This window comes from Misgurnus anguillicaudatus, chromosome 4, assembly GCF_027580225.2.
Source record: "Misgurnus anguillicaudatus chromosome 4, ASM2758022v2, whole genome shotgun sequence".
NCBI classification, from domain to species: domain Eukaryota; kingdom Metazoa; phylum Chordata; class Actinopteri; order Cypriniformes; family Cobitidae; genus Misgurnus; species Misgurnus anguillicaudatus.
The window spans coordinates 2,060,991-2,081,460 of NC_073340.2; the positions used below are offsets into that span (position 1 = coordinate 2,060,991).

General features: G+C 40.1%; 1 protein-coding gene across 2 annotated transcripts in view; it reads right to left on the reverse strand.

Annotated features, from left to right (window-relative positions):
* The window catches only part of LOC129421552 (transient receptor potential cation channel subfamily M member 4), a 188,401-nt gene extending 168,430 nt beyond the window's left edge, over positions 1-19,971 (reverse strand). For both annotated transcript variants that reach the window (XR_012369175.1, XM_073866543.1), the window contains exons 1-2: positions 19,792-19,971; positions 18,461-18,522 (exon numbers count right to left, since the gene is read on the reverse strand). Coding sequence is in view for 1 of the 2 variants with exons in the window: in XM_073866543.1 (XP_073722644.1) it covers positions 18,461-18,522; positions 19,792-19,848 (119 nt within the window). In the remaining variant the exon portion in view is untranslated. The remainder of the gene's footprint in view (positions 1-18,460; positions 18,523-19,791) is intronic.
* Between the last annotated feature and the right edge of the window lie 499 nt (positions 19,972-20,470).

Here is a 20,470-nt window from a genome sequence, read left to right on the forward strand (position 1 = left end):
GGCACTTCACTGTGTTAATCCGGGCCTGGCTACAGTGAATGCGTGAGAAAGTGAAACTGAGATAATAGAATGATAGCGTCATCTGCAGATTGTCTGCAGATGCAGTATTAAAGATTAAAATAACTTTAACTGATCAACACAAATATAAAATGCCATAATATAATTGACGTTTTTTACCAGCATTTAAACCTTTATAGTTTTTTCTTTGTGTATCTGCAGCATCCGCCCGTGGATGAGGAAGCTGCAGCCAATGTCGTTGGCATTTTTCTTTATTGTGAACTGACTGAACACTTGACTCTTACCTGGGCATTTAGATATTCAAGTTTTCATTATTAATTTCTGGGTGAAACATTTTAAGCATGATGATCATCTGTCGACTCGACAGTTTCAGCACGTCCTTGCGGAGAGACTTTAACGTCTTTTTGTTCACTCCCCATGAGCTGAACGATTTTATTTTGTACTTTTTTACTTGCATATTATTTCAACATATATTCAAGAAACACACATGATATAATGTAAGTTGTTATAGATAGAATAAGCTTGATTTGAAATGATGACAAAATCTAAATGACTGAAAATGATCTTGAAATGATCCATCTTAATTAAGCCAAAATACTGATTCATTCGTTTTCATACTTTATAGATACACATTAATTTATCTAATCAACCTATTATCATCAAATGGGTATGAATAGCAATCAGTGTGATTATCGTGCAATACATAGCCTACGCCAAATTCCAATTTTGCGTGCATATGCTAGTCCTTCCCGTTCACTTAAATGGCGCATCGTTTGGTGTCGTTGTTTTTTGTCTGTTTTTTAAACCATTGCCGATTGGGTTTGGATATCATTTTATTTTACAAAAACTTACTCTAACCCCAAACCCAAGAGACAATGGTTAAAAAACAAATGAGAAACCAATTATTAAAAAACACGAATAGAGGAGCCATAAGGGAACAGGAAGGACTTGCGTAACATATTCACTCAAAATTGTAATTTTATGTAGCCTATGTATTGCACAATAATCACAGTGCGTGTTATTTGTACGCATTTCATGAGAATACTAATATATTATTGAAAATGGCCTTATTTAATATGCAGTGCTTGTGTATTGCATTCGTTTTGTACATTTACAGCGCAGTGTTCTGTATTTACCGATGCTCTGAAAATTTGCACTTAACAAGCCTAAACCATGTTCTTTAATTTCTTTATGTATTTTTGTTTAAATGTAGCTGTAGTATAGCTTGTGTTGATGATGTTTCTTAAGACATAGCACCCAACTTCTAGTGTACCTCGTTGTTCTGGATTTAAATTATATTTTTAGTAAATAAAGGCCGTAAAATTGCATACAGCGCCACGCAAAATCACCGCAAGGGAAAGTCCGACACCGCTACAAAACTAGTTCAGTGACATTATTTGTAATTTAATCAGTAATTTGATTTAGGAGCTTAATAAAAAAAACGTTACCGTGTGTGTAATGTACTGTCACTCAGATCAGGATCCTTAAGTATTACTGCCTTTCCTGATCTGGGTGACAGTACATTACATTTTTATTAGATTATACTAATCCAATAAACAGTCGGGATATATAAATCCAAGTAAAGATAAGCAAGAAACGCTCAGCAACGTTCACCATGGCAAAGCAAGACTTCGCACCGAACAGGTTTGGTGAGATCTAAATGAAGATCTAAATGAAATAAATAGTGTCCACCAAATGAAGAACAGGCGACGAGCGCAATCAGTTTCGGGTACGGGCCGATGGGAAATTTAGTACATGTTAATATTCGGGCGAGTAATCCCTCTGACGACCCAAAGACGAAGCCTGAGGAGCGCTTTTAACAACAGGCAACAGACTTTTTACAATTTATATCATACTAATTATGTACGTTTATAAATCATGTTTTCGTTCATAACTTATGAATCGATCAGCAGTTCCAGTGCCGGTCCTTCCTATACGCAAATTACGCAATTTGCTTAGGGTCCCGCACCACTAGGGGGCCCCCTTGATCTCAGAATTATTTAAAATTATTATACCAAATAAAAATTACTATTATTATATTTAATGAAAACAAGTCGCTATAATTTAAATAATTTGCAAACTTCCCAATTTATGTGGGTTTTTTAAAAAACTTAATGATTTCTTAAATCACTGATATACTCGGACAACATGCAGGCAGTTTCTCAATCCGAAGGCTGCAGACTTCAGAGGTCACATTTGTAGGCTGCATATGCGTCATAAAAACGTATTTCAGAATATTAACAATTATAATGTTGACTATTATTCTTAGTTAATGGTTAATTGTTATATTATGCTTATGACTTGCAAATGAAATGCTTATTTAACTTAAATAAATCAGGCTTGATGACGTATGCAGCGCGCATATGCGACATCCGGAGGTTGCAGCCTTCAAATTTAGAAACGGCCGCGTGCATGACGCAGAAGAGTGATGTGGTAATGATGTGCATATTATATGCCCACCATTGCTTTAAAACGAAGCTATCCGTCTGGGGCAGAATAAAGGGGAAAACGTGAAGCAAGGGAACAAGATAAAGGATTTGCGCGAGCAGATTACAGTCAATGCAAAGACGCATCCACACGCGCCCTAGCATGGGGCGATGCAAATAACGTGAATTGGGCGACGCAATTGCCGCGGAAACACGCGCTTTTCCCTTTGAACTTCAAGAACGCGCTCTCGCGCAGGATAATTTCACGAGAGAGAGAGAGAGAGAGAGAGAGAGAGAGAGAGAGAGAGAGAGAGAGAGAGAGAGAGAGAGAGAGAGGTAAGAATGGTGCCCACGTCGAGAAAACTTAATAGAAGACTTGAAATTTGTAAAGGATTAAAGTATATGTCCCTCGTTTAATTACAGTATGTTAACTGGATAACACTTCATATAACTCATTGTATAGTTTAATAAAATAATGTATTTTGATTACACAAATCAAACCTAACTATATGATTGTTTTAGCTGCTGACCAGCATAGGGAATCTCTATGGCTAATTTCTAAGACATGTTGCTGATACAGTACTGTGTGTTGTACCTTTTCTTGTTAATTGAGTCTTTTTGGGCATCTTATGCCTAGAATTATTCAAGGAGGTTGATTCTTTTAACTTCCTTTAAAGTTTGGTCAGTTGTGCATAATGGCATGTGCAACAAATGGATATAGGGTGTCAAACTCATAGATTTGCAATATTTAAAATCAGACACTCTTTTAAAAATATTTGGGGTCAACCTCTGGGACAGCTTTAAAGGGACACTTCACCCATTTGCATTAAGCTTTGTATCTAGCTAGAACCCCAGTCATGTTTTTTGAATGGTCATGCATAATTTTCTCAGTTGCCGCTGAAACAGGAGAAATACAGATTTCAGTGTTGCACTTCCTTGTTTCAATGATGTAAAAATCATAATTTTGCATCATTGAAAGAAGAAAGTGCAATGTCTTTGTTGAGGGAGTAAGACTACAAACACCCCTTTTCTCTGTCAAATATGACACACTTTCAATAAAGATTAATGTTTATATTAGGGCTGCTCGATTATGGGAAAAATCATAATCCCGATTGTTTTGATAAAAATCTTAATCTCGATTATTTAACACGATTACTTAAATGACTGTAAAAACATGCATTTATACATGGGCTTGACATTAACTTTTTTGCTCACCAGCCAAAGTGGCTAGTTGTTTTTCAAAGTTACTAGCCACTCAGCATTTTCACAGGCCACAATTTTGTTGCTGGTAAAATAAATTTTATATGATTAAACTTGACTTTGGTGTAACGTATGCTCTTAAATGAAGCGAGTGAGAAGTGAATCCATGTGCGAAAGGTGTTTATTAGTAAAATCCCATAAAGGACCAGCAACCAAATCCAAACAGGGTAAATCCAATACACGTAATCCAAATAACAGGCGAGGGGTCAAGGCAGGCAGAGACACAATCATAAATCCAAACAAACAGGCGAAAGATCAAGGCAGGCGGCAAACAGGCGATAAATCCAATAAAACAGGCGAGGGTCAAAAACAGGCAGATACAAATACAGATACAAAAACAGGGTAGCAGGTAACAGATAAACAGGTAACGGGCTGGGCATACGAATGTAATATACAGCCGGGAACAGGTGTACAGGAAGTGACTAATATACAAAACAAACAGGAAGTGTGAAGCGTGACATGGCATGATGAGTTTCAAAATAAAAGTCCAAACAGAGCAGAGAATCAAAAATACAAGAACAAATAACAAAAATACACAAAATACAAGAAAACACAAGACAAAACCTTACAGAATCCCCCCTCTAAAGGGCGACTCCCGGAGCCCAACATTCAAAAAACAAAGTCCAAATAGAGGGTGGGCGGGCGGGCCAGGACCTCTTGGCAAGGCAGGGCAGTTCGTAAGAGGTCCTGGGTCATGAGGCCAGGATGGTCCAGGGTCGTGGGGCCAGCATGGTCCCGGATCATGAGGCAGATGTAGGCCTGGGTCATGGGGCAGGTGTGGGCCTGGGTCATGGGGCAGGCTAGGACCAGGGACATCGGGCAGGCTGGGACCTGGCACATCCGGCAGGCTGGGACCAGGGTCAAGGGGCAGGCTGGGACCTGGGTCATGGGGCAGGCTGGGACCTGGGTCATGGGGCAGGCTGGGACCTGGGTCATGGGGCAGGCTGGGACCTGGGTCATGGGGCAGGCTGGGACCTGGGTCATGGGGCAGGCTGGGACCTGGGTCATGGGGCAGGCTGGGACCTGGGTCATGGGGCAGGCTGGGACCTGGGTCATGGGGCAGGCTGGGACCTGGGTCATGGGGCAGGCTGGGACCTGGGTCATGGGGCAGGCTGGGACCTGGGTCATGGGGCAGGCTGGGACCTGGGTCATGGGGCAGGTGTGGACCTGGGTCATGGGGCAGGCTGGGACCTGGGTCATGGGGCAGGCTGGGACCTGGGTCATGGGGCAGGCTGGGACCTGGGTCATGGGGCAGGAATAGACCTGGCACACAAGGAGAGGAAGGGTCCGAGCACACTTCGGCCTCCGCCTTGGTGTCCTCTGCCTCCTCCCTGTGTCCGGGTACTACCCCCCCCCAAAAAAAAACTTGGGAAAGCTCCCACTGTCCCAGGTGGCGATGTCTCAGATGGTGAATCAGGCCGGACAGACAAATCCGATGAGTCAGGCAGATCAGATGAGTCAAGCAGATCAGATGAATCGGGCAGATCGGATGAGTCAGGCAGATCGGATGAGTTGAGCAGATCAGATGAGTCAGGCAGATCAGATGAGTCAGGCAGATCAGATGAGTCGAGCAGATCAGATGAGTCGAGCAGATCAGATGAGTCGGGCAGATCAGATGAGTCGGGCAGATCAGATGAATCGGGCAGATCAGATGAGTCGGGCAGATCAGATGAATCAGAGTAGTCGGATGAATCAGATGAATCAGATGAGTCGGATGAATCAGATGAATCAGATGAGTCGGATGAATCAGATGAGTCTGATGAATCAGATGAGTCGGATGAATCAGATGAGTCGGATGAATCAGATGAGTCGGATGAATCAGATGAGTCGGATGAATCAGATGAGTCGGATGAATCAGATGAGTCGGATGAATCAGATGAGTCGGATGAATCAGAAGAATCAGAGGAGTCGGGCGGATCAGGTGAATCAGGCAGATCAGGTGAATCAGGCAGATCAAGTGAATCAGGCAGATCAGGTGAATCAGGCAGGTCAGGTGAATCCAGGGGTTCGGGTTCAGGGCCTTGAGAAACATAAGAGACAAACGAGCAGCAGGCCGACCAAACGCACCACAGGGCTATGGCAAACTCAGAAAGTCTATAGTCCAGGAGACATACCTCAGCTGTTGGTTCAGGCATGGCGGCTATCTTCACGACAGGTGCAGGGTGATAAATAGCTCTCCTAGGTGCAGGTGTGGTGGTGACGATGGCCCTCTGAATAACAGGTGCAGGAATGGTGATAGCTTTCTCACAAACGGGTGCAGGTGCAGACACAGACAGGATGGCGGCCATTTTGGGAACAGTCAGGGTGGCGGCCATTTTGTGAGCAGGCATGGTATTTGCAGACATGGGCAGAACAGGCAGATCATGGCGTGGTGTGTTCTTTGTGCTCACCGGAGGTGTATCCCCAACACCCACAGTGAACGGTGAACCACATAACAACAGTGCAAAATCAATATACTCCTCAAGTGTCCAAGCATCCATATCCCGTGGCATCAGTAAACGTAAATGTTCATCCAGGGCATTATAAAACAGACTTTTGAGTGTGGTGTTGTCGAAATGTACCTGATAGCTTAAATCCAAAAAGTCCTGAACATAATCCTCAATGCGGCGGTGGTTTTGACGAAGTGCAAGCAGAGTGTAGATGGGTTTCATGGTGCTGGTGGGAAGTTACTGTCCTTTGCTGGATTCCGGTTTGGGCTGTATATTCTGTAACGTATGCTCTTAAATGAAGCGAGTGAGAAGTGAATCCATGTGCGAAAGGTGTTTATTAGTAAAATCCCATAAAGGACCAGCAACCAAATCCAAACAGGGTAAATCCAATACACGTAATCCAAATAACAGGCGAGGGGTCAAAGCAGGCAGAGACACAATCATAAATCCAAACAAACAGGCGAAAGATCAAGGCAGGCGGCAAACAGGCGATAAATCCAATAAAACAGGCGAGGGTCAAAAACAGGCAGATACAGATACAAATACAAAAACAGGGTAAATCCAATACACGTAATCCAAATAACAGGCGAGGGGTCAAAGCAGGCAGAGACACAATCATAAATCCAAACAAACAGGCGAAAGATCAAGGCAGGCGGCAAACAGGCGATAAATCCAATAAAACAGGCGAGGGTCAAAAACAGGCAGATACAGATACAAATACAAAAACAGGGTAGCAGGTAACAGATAAACAGGTAACGGGCTGGGCATACGAATGTAATATACAGCCGGGAACAGGTGTACAGGAAGTGACTAATATACAAAACAAACAGGAAGTGTGAAGCGTAACATGGCATGATGAGTTTCAAAATAAAAGTCCAAACAGAGCAGAGAATCAAAATACAAGAACAAATAACAAAAATACTCAAAATACAAGAAAACACAAGACAAAACCTTACATTTGGCATCCTAAAATGACTTTAATTTGAGCAAATTTACTTGGTTTAGCTAAATTAGATGCAGATTGAATTTCAAATGCAGTCTGACCACCCAAATTAGGACAACATTAGCTGGTATATACCAGGTATATCAGTATAGATCATATCATATATTTAGGTGCATAAAACAGTCTAGTAAGGCATAAATAGATTTACATAGAATGAATATATTAAAAGTGGAGCAGGGGTGTAGAAGATTAACTGAAAAGATATACACAAAACCCCTCGACAACCACTTTAAATATTTATTAACAACAGCAGTCAAGAAACGTACAGGAATTTTACTTTCAACTTGTTTATGCAGATTGTATTTTATATGCTTGATCATGATTTCTGTTAAAAGTGATTTAAGACTTTTAATGACAACTGTCGAGAGGGCATTATTGTTGCCCAAAGTAGCTTACATTAAAATGATGCGCGAACCTCTCAGCTGGCGGGTTTCATTTGATTTCGTGTGCATTCAGGAATGCGCTGAATTTCTCTCCGCTCTTGCCCTGAGAATGTGCACGCAATATATATCTAATCAATCACTTCCATGCAATTGTTGTATCTTTCCCGAAGTGTGTATGCGCTCAGACTGCGTCCTCTTGTGCATTCGCAAATCCATCACCTCTCGCGCGCTCTCTGGGAGGTGGCGCTTTGGTCCGCAACGCTCCGCTGAACGCGCGCGCGCCTCCACAAACGGTCGCAGCCGAAATCTACCCGCATTTGGCGGGTGTTAATGTCAAGCCCTGCATACATTCAATGCATTGTTTAGTGTTGCTGCAGAAGGCTACACGTGTCAAAGCAGTAGTGTTTAAGTGCCAGCAGAACGCGATTCACATTTTAAACACGATCGCTTGAAATGCATATAACTTTACAAACATAAACAGGATTATTAGTGACCTGACTTTAAACAGATGACTGCGACCTGACTTTAAACAGATGACTGAGCGCGCAGCTCTCTGCACGGAGAGCGGCGCCACGATCCAGCTGATATTTTAAACGTGAGGGATAGTTTGCCTCCGCTCGCTTGAAAAGCATAAAACTGAACAAATACATGAGGATTTCTACTTTGTGTGCGAGGCGCAGCTGCTTATGACGCGTCGGATTAATGACTCAAAACGAAATAACAGAAATGCGGCACACTAATCGATCTCCCTCGATTATCTTGTTTTTGCAATCGAAATGTGCAAAAATCGAAATTGAAATTGAAAAACGATTAATTGCACAGCCCTAGTTTATATGGGTGAAATGCTCTTTTAAAGCTGAAACTTATTAAATCCTATCAGAGGTCCAGAATGTCATTGAAACACACCAGTGGCTTTGCTGTCATCAGTATTAAACATGTTACCCCTCAAAGTACCCCTCCCCACAGAGCCCTCCACCCACATAACAAATCCCAATTTAACCCCTGTGTATTAACAGTATGTATTTATATTTAATTTAATTTGATTCATTACATTCATTTAGATCAGGTTGATTTTTTAGTGCTTCTCACAACACATTTTAAATCAAAACAACTTTACAGCAAATACATGTTTCATGTTATAATCAGCAAGTTTATCAGTCAGGGTTTCAAAGTAATGTGCATATGGGAATAATATACAGCTATAAGATAATACACTATGTGGTTAGTTAACAACTACTAAAAGCAAGATTGACTGGGTTTTACCCAGATAGCACGGGTACGTCTGTAAGATGTCTGGTAAAGATCTGGAGATCTGGAATACATCTGGTGTGTAAAAACATCTTATAAAGGAAAAGAGCTGCTTTACATACATTCTAAATCAAAAATGTCTTGCAAACATCTTCAATATGTCTATATGACATCTTTTGGGAGACGTCTCACAGACGTATTGCAGATGAGAAAACAATTTAAATAAGACATCTTGCAGATGTAAACGCAGACATCAAATAGACGTCTCCGAGATGTATGTGTGCTATCAGGGACTGAATGCACACTAACAGAGGGCCCCCCACAAAGCTTTGCTTAGGGCCCCCCAGCATCTAGGACCGGCACTGAGCAGTTCAGCCCTTTAAAGTGTGTATAAGTACTTTGTTAATACAATATTCTATAAGTGCTTAAATATAGGCTATTATTCACATAACCTTAAATAACGTATAATCTGATCTAGGATCTTAATTAAATTTAGACTCCTATATCAGATTATACATTGTTTGGCGTTGGGGATACCAGCATAAGTCCTAAGCAAAGCAACTGATTTCAGGTGTTCTGTCAAAGTCTGTTCCCTTCCCTTCAGTGTAGCGTTTTTATCACGGTATGTTTTTATATATTTATAAAGACTAAAGATTTGAATGGTTTATACAAAAAAAATAATAATAATTTAACGTATTCTATAACACAGTTTATTAAATATTTCATAATTTCACCAGTTTTCTATTTTGGTATTTTTTATAACCTGTTTTAATAAAATTGTTTTAATAATTATTATGTGGACATTCTTAATAAATATAGCACAAACCCATGATGTGAAGTGTTATTTATATATAAACAGGCTGGGGCATATTAATTTGTATGCATGTAACAAAATAATTGTAGAACAAACACGTAGGCTATATATATAGGGTAAAAAGAAATAATAGAAAATAGGAAAATTATGAAGTATTTAATAAATGGTATAGTTTAATACATGAACGTATTACTTTTTAAAATGAAGTGAATTATACTGTAAAAATAATTGACTTACCATTAAAGGACAATAAAGATGCATTACATACATGCACACGGACACATCTCAGTAGCCAAGCCATTAAACATTTAATATATATAGATAATAAATGTAATGCTATAAAAACACCAGACTAAAGGGAAACACAGAAAACAGAATTCACCGCCATGTGTGAAGCACCGTTGGACTGGCACCTGGTGTTGACTGTTTTCTTGGCGCATCTGTGCTCGTGGATCTTTCAATGCAAACCACGCAACTTAAGTCTCAAAACTCGTATGAACAGAACAGGATTAATGCACGCGCGTCGCCTGATCCGCGGGTGCGCATCCTCTTTTTTGCGTGCACAAATTGTGAAATAATGATACGAAATATGCCAACTGAATTCACAAATATGTCTCTGTTTGTACAAATCGATGCACATTCACGTAAATACCAAAACTCGCAGACACAAAATCAAAGACATCTGTTTAGTTCATTCATTGATAGTTGTTTGTATTTGGCTCATAAAATGCTTTAAACAGCGAAATGAAAGTCTCAATATACAAATGAACAGAACGGGATTAATGCACGCGTCTCACCTGATCCACAAATGCACATCTCCCTTTTTGCACGCGCGAATTATGATATTTTAATACACAATAAAACATGTGTATTTGTACATTTGTACAAATCGATACACGTTCGTTCAAATTCTGAATTTCACATATTCAAATCTAAAGACATTTGTTCGTGGATAGTAAAATACATTTGTAACATGAATCCAGTTCACAGATAACTGTGCATGTATTTGTTAATAATATTGAGTCTAATTTCTTTCCATACTATTTCTGCTCATCACTCACTTATCTACGGCAGATCAGTTGGCCAGCGTGATTTAGTTATTAGATTTTAAGAGGCGCTCGCAGGCTAAACCCCTTGCGCCCTCCCTCTTTCCTCCTGAGACCTGTCCATGGTGCTGAAGCCTTCAGGTCTCCCATTTGAGTCTTTGCAGTCTGCGAGTCTGAAGTTTTTATCAATGAAAACTCTGACCCTGCTAGCATTAGCCTCCATGAAGAGAGTAGGGGATTTACATGCATTCTCTGTTGACGATTCGTGCCTTTAGTTTGGCCCTACTGTCTCGACTGTAACATTGAGACCCAGACCAGGCTACGTGCCCAAAGTTCCCACCACTCCCTTCAGAGATAAGGTGGTGAGCTTGCAAGCGCTGCCCCCGGGAGACGCAGACCCAACCGTGGCTTTGTTGTGCCCCGTACGTGCACTGCGACTCTACGTGGATCGCACGCAAAGCCTCAGGACCTCAGACCAGCTCTTTGTTTGTTATGGTGGCCTGCAGAAAGGGAAAGCTGTCACTAAGCAGAGGATGTCTCATTGAATAGTTGATACTATCGCCCTGGCTTATAATCTTCAGGGTATTCTTGCCCCTTTAATTTGAGAGCGCACTCTACACGGAGTGTTGCCTCATCTTGGGCTCTCGCTCGTGGTTCCTCGCTAACAGACATCTGTAGGGCTGCTGGTTGGGCGACACCTAATACGTTCATTAGATTTTACAGTGTTCGTATTGAGCCTGTATCCTCTCGTGTTCTTTCCTCACCAGGGAGGGCACGGAGAGCAGACTCGCAGGTCGGCTTGCAGCCTCCGACTGAGGCTCCAAATTGAGTTTTCAGTATGGAAGGCCATCAGAGCAAAAATGCGTAATGGTTTGAATTGCTCTTCCTCCGCTGCCTTGGCAGCCTTTGTTGCGGAGCATTGGCTGTCAGCCTTTTACTAGCTGTATTCTTACGAACCTACGTGTTTGGCTTAGGCTCCACATTGTGTCCCATCAGGTTCCTTTGTGAGTATTATTCCGTGGGGTTAATCCTACCAGCCCACGTTTCCCTTAGCAGAGCACTGCTTTGCTTACACAGCCACGGCTGTCCTTATTTCTGTTTATTAGTCCACCATTAGCCCTTAAGAGGGGCGGTGGCTTCCGCAGCGTTCCTATACCGCTCAGATAGGGCGCTTCCCAGTCGCTGGCACTACGACGTGACGTCGTAGTGACCGACTGAAAGGGAACGTCTCGGTTACAGATGTAACCCTCGTTTCCTGAAGGAGGGAACGGAGACGTCACGTCCCGTCGCCACAGGGCTGCTCCCTGCTGTTTATCGACCGGTCACATTCTCCCGGCTTTCTCAGCGAAAAGAAGCTAATTTCCCTATTTGCACCTGCTGCTTATAAAGGCACCTGGCGGGGCGGTGCCAGCATTATGCAAATATCTCAATGCCAAGTTCATTGGCGTTTTAGTAGTATACGAAGCAGATTGGTCTCTCTAAGCGAGTTCCCAATTCGTCTGTCACGACGTGACGTCTCCGTTCCCTCCTTCAGGGAACGAGGGTTACATCCGTAACCGAGACGATTTACATTGAATAAGGTAGTCTGTCATCAATGACAGCTCATTGGATGAAAATTGCCCTTCCTTTTCCATAATTTTTTTATACCGTCATAAAAATCATTACCGCAAAAATTCTTAAAATATCATGATATAATTTTGAGGCTGTATTGGCTACCCCTAGGTGAAAGTTGATCATTTGCATGTGTTTCAAAGGCTTGCAAATGCACTTAAACGCTAACGTGAGCAATTTTCTGTACGCACATGCGGTTGAATGTGTCCGGTCCAACTCCATCTCTATGCCCTTTTAAAGATCTGAACTGATGTTCTTGGAAAAGGGAGTGTTCAACACTAAAGACAGGCTATAAAAACCGCAAGATCTACCCATCTCAGTAAGCTTATTAAAGAAAATCATAATAACCCTAGTTTCCTCTTTAGCAGAATTGCAAAGCTGACTAGAAACAAAGAACAAAAAGAGACCAATAGCAAACTCCAACACAATAGTAATGACTTCATGATCTTCTTTACTAACAAAATTACGGTTATTAGGGAAAACACCGAAGCCACGCAAGCAGCCACCACCCCACCCAATAGTAGTAGAGTAAAGTAATAGTACTACAATAGAAGAGCTCTCCAACTTAGCAATATCATCAAAATCATCGTACTCTTTACTGTCCTAATGCAGTTTTGTTTTGTTTGAACACTGGGCTTATTCCATCCTGTTGTGAATTAAAAACGCTTGTAGTGTGTAAGGCCATGATTATACCATAACTACTGTAGTTTAAAAGTGTTTTTGTTTCGTTAAAGCCATTCATAGGGATTCCCATGTACCGTCTCCCCCTGCCAAGACCTCTTGCCCCCCCATGTAAAATTTTCTAGATCCGCCACTGTGTAGGACTAGTCTTACTACTCAATTAAATCATTAGCTGTAACAGAAGTGCAAGTCATATGTACAGTTTAGAAAAACTAACAGTAGTTTAACGATGTTTATAGATTTATAGATGTTTATATTTTATAGATGCTGAAATGCTGTTAAGATTAAATAAACAAACAAACAAACAAACAAACAAACAAACAAACATACCACAGTAAGTTTAATAACATACTATAGTAAGTGCAGTAACCATGTTTTTGACTGATTGATTTTCATTTGTATTACCATAGTTTAAAGGTCCTGTTTTTCCTGATCCCATTTTTCAGACTTTAGTTAGTGTGTAAGGTTGCTATATTTATATTTATACAACAGTTCTCTCTGGTTCTCTAATCTTATTGGATACTCGCTATACGATATTGTACTTATACCGGCACTGTAGCCGCTTCACCTTGCGTATTATTCCGCCACCTAGTGATGGGAGGTCCTAAGCAGGCTCATCTCTGAATGTAAAAACACAGACGCGCTGTGTGAATCACTCTCCGTGTGTGTGTCTCATTAGTTTACTAGCTCATAAATCAGTCTGTGAATCCCCAATCAGAAGTATTATTCCGTCAAAGATCAGTGCTCTTGGATGTTACGTTAAAGTTAATGGGAGAAATGTCTTGTCACATCGTGTGGACGCTTAACACTTGGAAAGAGGAATATAAACACTCGTTTTTTTCTGGAGCTATATCTTTTATCAGAACGCGAAAACACCGTGGAACTGCAGGTAAGCCCCGCAGCTTTTAAATGTGGACTAGAGCCCAACCGATTTATCGTTTTGCCGATTTTATCGGCCGATATGAGCATGTCGCAGATATATCTGTATCGGCGTATAAGCCGCAGATATGCGCCGATATGAACGTTTGTTACAGAACACATTAAATGCATTTGAAAGATGTAAGTACTTGTTTGTCCAGCAGAGTGCGCCATACTGGTTGCTAATGGCGACCCAGATCACTCACTGTAGTGACGACACCAGCCAATCCCCCACCCCCTTCACTTCAGTCAGTCAGTCTCTCAGTTCAGGTGGCTGCAGTCACGCAGTGTCTTCTTCACAACATTTTTACACCTGGTATTAAGACGCGCTTTGGTCGATTGGATTATAAATGGACAAGAGAGACGCATTCCCGCTTACATTTGGTGTTTTTAATCCGTCTCTTTGTCGACTTGCGAGTTAAAACGCAAGCGGGAGAAATGACGCGAGACGGAGAAATGACACGTTTAAACTACGCGCAGCCGTGCACTTATATAACACTATATGAGATTACTGCTGCTTGTGTTGTTAGTTAACACACTCATTTCAGAGCAATTAATTCAATAAGCTCGCGCAACTCTACACCCTTGCTAAATAAAAGAGGCGGAGCGAAGACGCATTAGTTTTATTAAAGTCTAAAGTTTGCACGGAACCCTGGGTTTGTGTTATAAAAACGTTGTGCACAAGCACAACATTAAACATAGCGTACATTAGTATGTGCTCCGTCAAGCATTGTCTTCGTAACTGTGAGTGGCTAACTAATTTGTGAAGTACACAACTTACTGTAAAGCTAATAATCAATGACTTCATAAGTTTCTCTTTATAACGTTATTCTCGTCAAAACTGCAAATGATGCAAGTTTTATGTATTTTGTTCTCTTTGTGTTTTAAAGTTATTTATAATAAGTCAAGTTTACTGTTTAGTGCACTGATATCCAACTAATTTTGGATAATAAAGTTTATTGTTAACTTCTTGCCTATAGTACATATCTTTGTCACATCAATATAAGTGTTGGATCACCACATTTGTGAGTGATCACCACATTTGTGTGTGATCATTGCATTGCATTGTATTTATTCATAGTATATTATGTTAAAGTATATAGTGTATTCTATGTACAGTACTTTAGTATAATATACTGTAGTATATACTGAACTATAATGTACACATAAAGAATATCGGCCGATATATCGTTATCGGTCTTTTTTTACTCCCTAATATCTGTATCGGCATCGGCCCGAAAAAACGCATATCGGTCAGGCTCTAATGTGGACATTGATCATTTACTTTATCGTGACGTGACTATTAAAACATGTTATGAGATATCGCCACTGGTATATTTATAAGCAGCATGCAAAAACATCTCTCTGACACTTATAAAAAACCGTTTTGTATAGTACTGACAAGAACAAAGTTTAATAATAATAATCGAGTGCTCGTATCGCGTTAAGAATACATGAGAAAGCAATAGTAACGTTTCACAAGTATAGTTTTATTAACTTTTACCTCGCGCCAAAACAATAACAACACAAAAGACACTAAATATGAATAAAAAAACAAGTACAAGTTTAATCATGACACCAAATACTGCTGATTTGATCTCATTTTGACGATCATCATAAACAAACAAGGCCAACATGAGAGCCAGGGAATGCCTTTCAGAAATGTAGCCCAGAGAGGGCGGTGGTCAGCGGGGCGAGTGAACACTGATGTCCGCTCATGCTTTGGTTCTCATTTGTACCGAATCTCACTAAGCAAACGTTCAAACAGGCGCTATCTTTACTAATCGACTGCAGATTTAAATATAATACAGATAAATTCTCGACTTAACTAATCTTAAAACTACACTTAGTGACAAAGAAACAGTAATATAAATAAACGGCTTTTCAGTCCATAGAGTTGTTATGAGCTTAAAAGCAACCGAAAGTTTTACCTGTCATTCTGGCCGCCCTCAAATCCGTGTCGTAAGAATTAGTTCTCAAACAAAGAGTCTTTTAAAATAACTCAGTTGTTGTTTTATATTTTTCGTTTTTCAAACGTGTGCCGTCTTACTGTTGTATAAAAGCAATATCGCTCTCGGAGTCGTGTGATATAGCTCTATATCATCACGGCTGTGATTGCCTCCGGCACTCGGCCTGCGGCCTCGTGCCTCTGGCCTAATCACAGCCGTGATGATATAGAGCTATATCACACTCCTACTCGAGCGATATTGCTTAAATATTTTAAGCCTACAGCAAACGACCTGTTTGGACTACAGCCCTCTACTTCTTATACCGACGTCAATATAAGAGTTTTTGACTAAACTCTGCCCACATGAATACGTCAGTTGCCAGATAAGCTAAAATGGCTTTGGCTAGCGAAGCTGCTGTCAAATCACAACACAATAAATAAACTACACAATCAGAACTCGTTACGTATTTCTGAAGGAGAGACTTCATAGGACAAAGAAGACATCAGCCTGTTTTTACGACATTGAAAACAGCGCTATAGATATATGTATATATGTTTAAAAAATACTAGAAGTCGACCGATTTTTAGGGGCCGGCCGATTAATTGGCCGATTTTTTGGCATATTTTAAAAAATCGGCTTTGGCTGATTTTGCTGCAAAATTAGGCCGATTAATATGCAGGCACATCTGCGGGGCCCTAAGCGCTGTTGTAGAACTCGTGATGCTGCCTCTTGCTGCAAGCAGATCGCTCCCGTATGTGTGCAGCCGTGCCTTGTTCACTTCACAAACAGCTTTAGGAAACGATGGCGGGATCGCGCGAATTAAGCAGCCAGTACAACAGCGCGACGGGCTTATGTCTCGCAGTGCACTGTCTGTGCAAAGATTAGGCTCATTTTGTGATTAATGAGTGATGATGATCTTTCTTTGCGTGACAGAGAGAGAGCCACGCGTGCACGCTTTCTGTCTTTAAACTGTCTTCTTTTATTACTCAAAACAAAACTGACTCGATGGCGAAAGGTCGGAAGACCAAATCATATCCACCAAGGAAATGTTTTTAGAGTTGTTACAGTAACACTTTTAGGGTTTTCACACTGCGCTTAACCCTGGGTTATCTTCATTCTAAACCCCGCTTTTAACCCTGGGTTAAGGAGCGTTTCACACCTGTAATTTGAAAGCGGTGTTAGCACCGCTTTTTACCCAGGGTTATGAATTTATGGTGTTAACCCCGCATTGTGGTGCCAAACGCATGCAGTGTGAAACGAAGCAGGGTTAGAATGTTATGACCCTAATTAAACACAGCTGAAGTAGCTAATCAAGGCTTGATAATTACAGACAGGTGTGTTGAAACTGGGTTGGAGACTCCCGACCCAGGGTTTAGGAATGCACAGTGTGAAACGTCAAATTATGAATACCCAGGGTTATCTCTTAACCCCTGGTTAAGTTTGAACAGTGTGAAACATGAAAAAAATAACCCAGGATTCCGTTAACCCTGGTTTTAGAATAACCCAGGGTTAACAATTTCAGGTGTGAAAAGCCCTTTTGTTTACAGTTTTGCGCTGCTCAGCTTGGATTACAACACAGCGCGTCCGATTCGCGAACCAACTCCTTTGAACGGATTTGTTTGAATGAACGGTTGAAACAACAGATCTGTCCAAACACTAAACTCACAAGACGTCACTGTCAGCACAATCAATCACTTATAGCGCCTCAGAAATGAGAATGTAAATGTGTTTAGAAAGATTTGCCCTAAATAACAGTCTCAACTAAAAAACATAGACATTTACTATGTTAACTTTATGATGAATAAATAATTTATCAGGTCTACCAAATAAGGATTTTATCCTACAAAGCAATAAAAGCCATAATAAAAAAACTGATCAAAGATGATGACAGCAGAGTGTCAGGTAATATCTGTGTCTGATAAATGCATGGTGCGAGGAGGTTGTACAACTCTTCAGAAAGACCAGTCATAATTTTTTTAAATACTTTTACTTAAATAGTGACATTTTTACATTTAAAATATCTGCTTATGATGAGAACATTTTGATTATTATGTACATATAGAAAATCGGCCAAACAAATCGGCCATCGGCTGCCCTGATTTCTAAATATCGGCATCGGCCAGAGAAAAGCCATATCGGTCGACCTCTAAAAAATACTGTGTTTTTTACACACAAAATATAAACACATATTTTATAGCACACTGTTAACACAATCAAGGCTTCAAAAACAGAGGAAAATGTGACCTTTAACTACAAATACCATGGTCAAACTTACTGTAGTAAGTAAAATATATACTGTAGTAAGTCAAATATAGCTGTTTAGTTACTGTAGTAAGATCAGGATATATTTATGGCTACTTTCTTTCTAAATACTATGGTTAAATCATGGTTCATTTCTGTAAGGTGCATGTCTTGGTGGATGCCTAAGGGTTCTATATATTCACATTATTGCTATCTAACATTACAAATGTTGTATTTTGCTTTGTTTTTGTCAACAGCACTTTTTGTATTTGTAAACATCTTTTTGTTTGTTTGATAGTAGAGTTTTATTTCCAAAGCATATTGCCATCGTTTTTAACACGTCAGACTCGTTTGTTTAGTTTTGGCACAAAATTATCTCCATGATGCCCTAGTGCAGAAATTAAAAAGAGATACTGAAAATAAAACAACTTACCTAAATGAATCCTCCACGAATGTTGTACACACTCTCTTTTTAAAAAAACCAGGAATCCAGCTCTAAAATCAATAACAAAAGTATAAATACACTGCAAATATAGGATGTAAAGGTTGAAAGGACTTGTGTGCAGTCAGTGTTATCAGATATCAATTCAAATATAGGCTCAAAACAAGTGTCTTTGTTTAAAGAGGACATAATATCCAAATGAGCATAATGCACATTCTTGGTCATATTGTGTATGATACATCAGTACATGCTTTTTCAATAAAACTAATATTTGTTTTGTAATATTTTATTTAAATTTAATTGCTTGCTCTACCTACCTTTTAAAATGGTCACATACAATACATCTCATACAGTAAATGGGTGCAGTAGAGCACTACACGTGGACCTCAAATCTGAGGTAATGCTTGTATAGTACTGCACATAGTACAACATAAGTGCTATAGTAATGAACACCTTACCTCATACCAACCACCTTTATTTTAATCAGGTCTTGGGGGATATCATTAGTAAAACAAATCAACCTTGTACCTTATCACAAACAACATTTATACATTGTAAAATTACCCACTATCATTAAATAGTGCTTCTGTGAGATTTTGAAAGTAACTGGTAAGTCGTATACTGCAATTGTAAAAACCACTTATGCTCTAATGATAAGTTGGACAGTTTGTCTGGCTTGCCATTCGTTTTCTTAATGTAAATCTGAACCTGGCCACGTTTAATATGTTTAATAATACCTAGACTAGACAGGCAGAAAGAAAAAGAAAAACTCTAATTGTAATAAAAATATAAACTCTCCTTTTAAAATAACAATGTAAAACCGATTAGTTCTAATGATTATAGACAACTTATGACAATTCACGAGAAAGGACCACTGTATAAAGCAACCATAACAAGCAATTCTACTGGGTCGGTGTCTTTGGACATACAATGGGGAAATGTGAGGAAAACGGACCCAAAGCTAGAACGGGCGGAAACCCACAACAATACAAGAAGAACCGGAACTTGAAACAGACTTTGCGGTGCCAAAAGGCTACCCATAGTACACCACTCACTTTAAATGCCGCCAGTTACAGTACAAACAGTATGGCAAAGGCGAGCACACATGTAACCGCTTGCAGTTGTTCTCCCAGTGATACACCTATGAATTTCCTGATAGTTTCCAACATTCACTGCATCAAAAGAATGCAGTGCGTTTCTGCATTAAAATGAAGCCTTTATTTCATGCGCATATGACCGGAGTATGTTTGTCTCATAACATTACAATAACAAAAGAGTTGCGCTACTCCAACTTAAATACAATAAAAATCTGACAGCCCTACCAGATCTGTTTTCGACATTGCGCCTACTCCCCCTTTTTCGACATCCTTTTCATCCATCTCCGTGATTTTGTTGGCTTTATGAAACAATTTAAACTTTGTTTTAAGTGTCGCTTTTAGGCGCCTTGCAATACAGTGTAACGTACATACCACAGTGCTTGAAGCATGAACTAGGAAGTCCGGTATTTCAGTTTACCTTTGAAGTCAGGTGTAACCACCGCCTACAGGGTGTGGTTAGACAGAAATGAGCCAGAATTAGCTGTGCATGCGTTTAAAGAAACTGAACTGTTACTGTAAGAGTGCTAGTGAATCATAGTCACAGACAAAAAGAATGCAGAGACACAGAAATTATGATCATCCAGTCTGTTTTAAGGTTTTATTCATTGTGTTATTTATTATTTTAAATTATTTATTTTAGTACTAGTCACCTCAATATTCTCATACAATGCAATGCGATCAGAGCAGAACAGTTTATGAAAGACATGCAATTAAAGGAATAATGACGATGGCAGTTTAATTATTTGAAAATAATGCACAACAAAGGCTTTTATATATTTTGCGTTGTGCTGTTACTACGAGGATATGCATTATTTTCAAATAATAATATCCACTTATACCACAGTTAACCCTGACATTGCTAAGACATTGCTCTAGTGCAGTGATTCTCAATCTTTTTCACTTC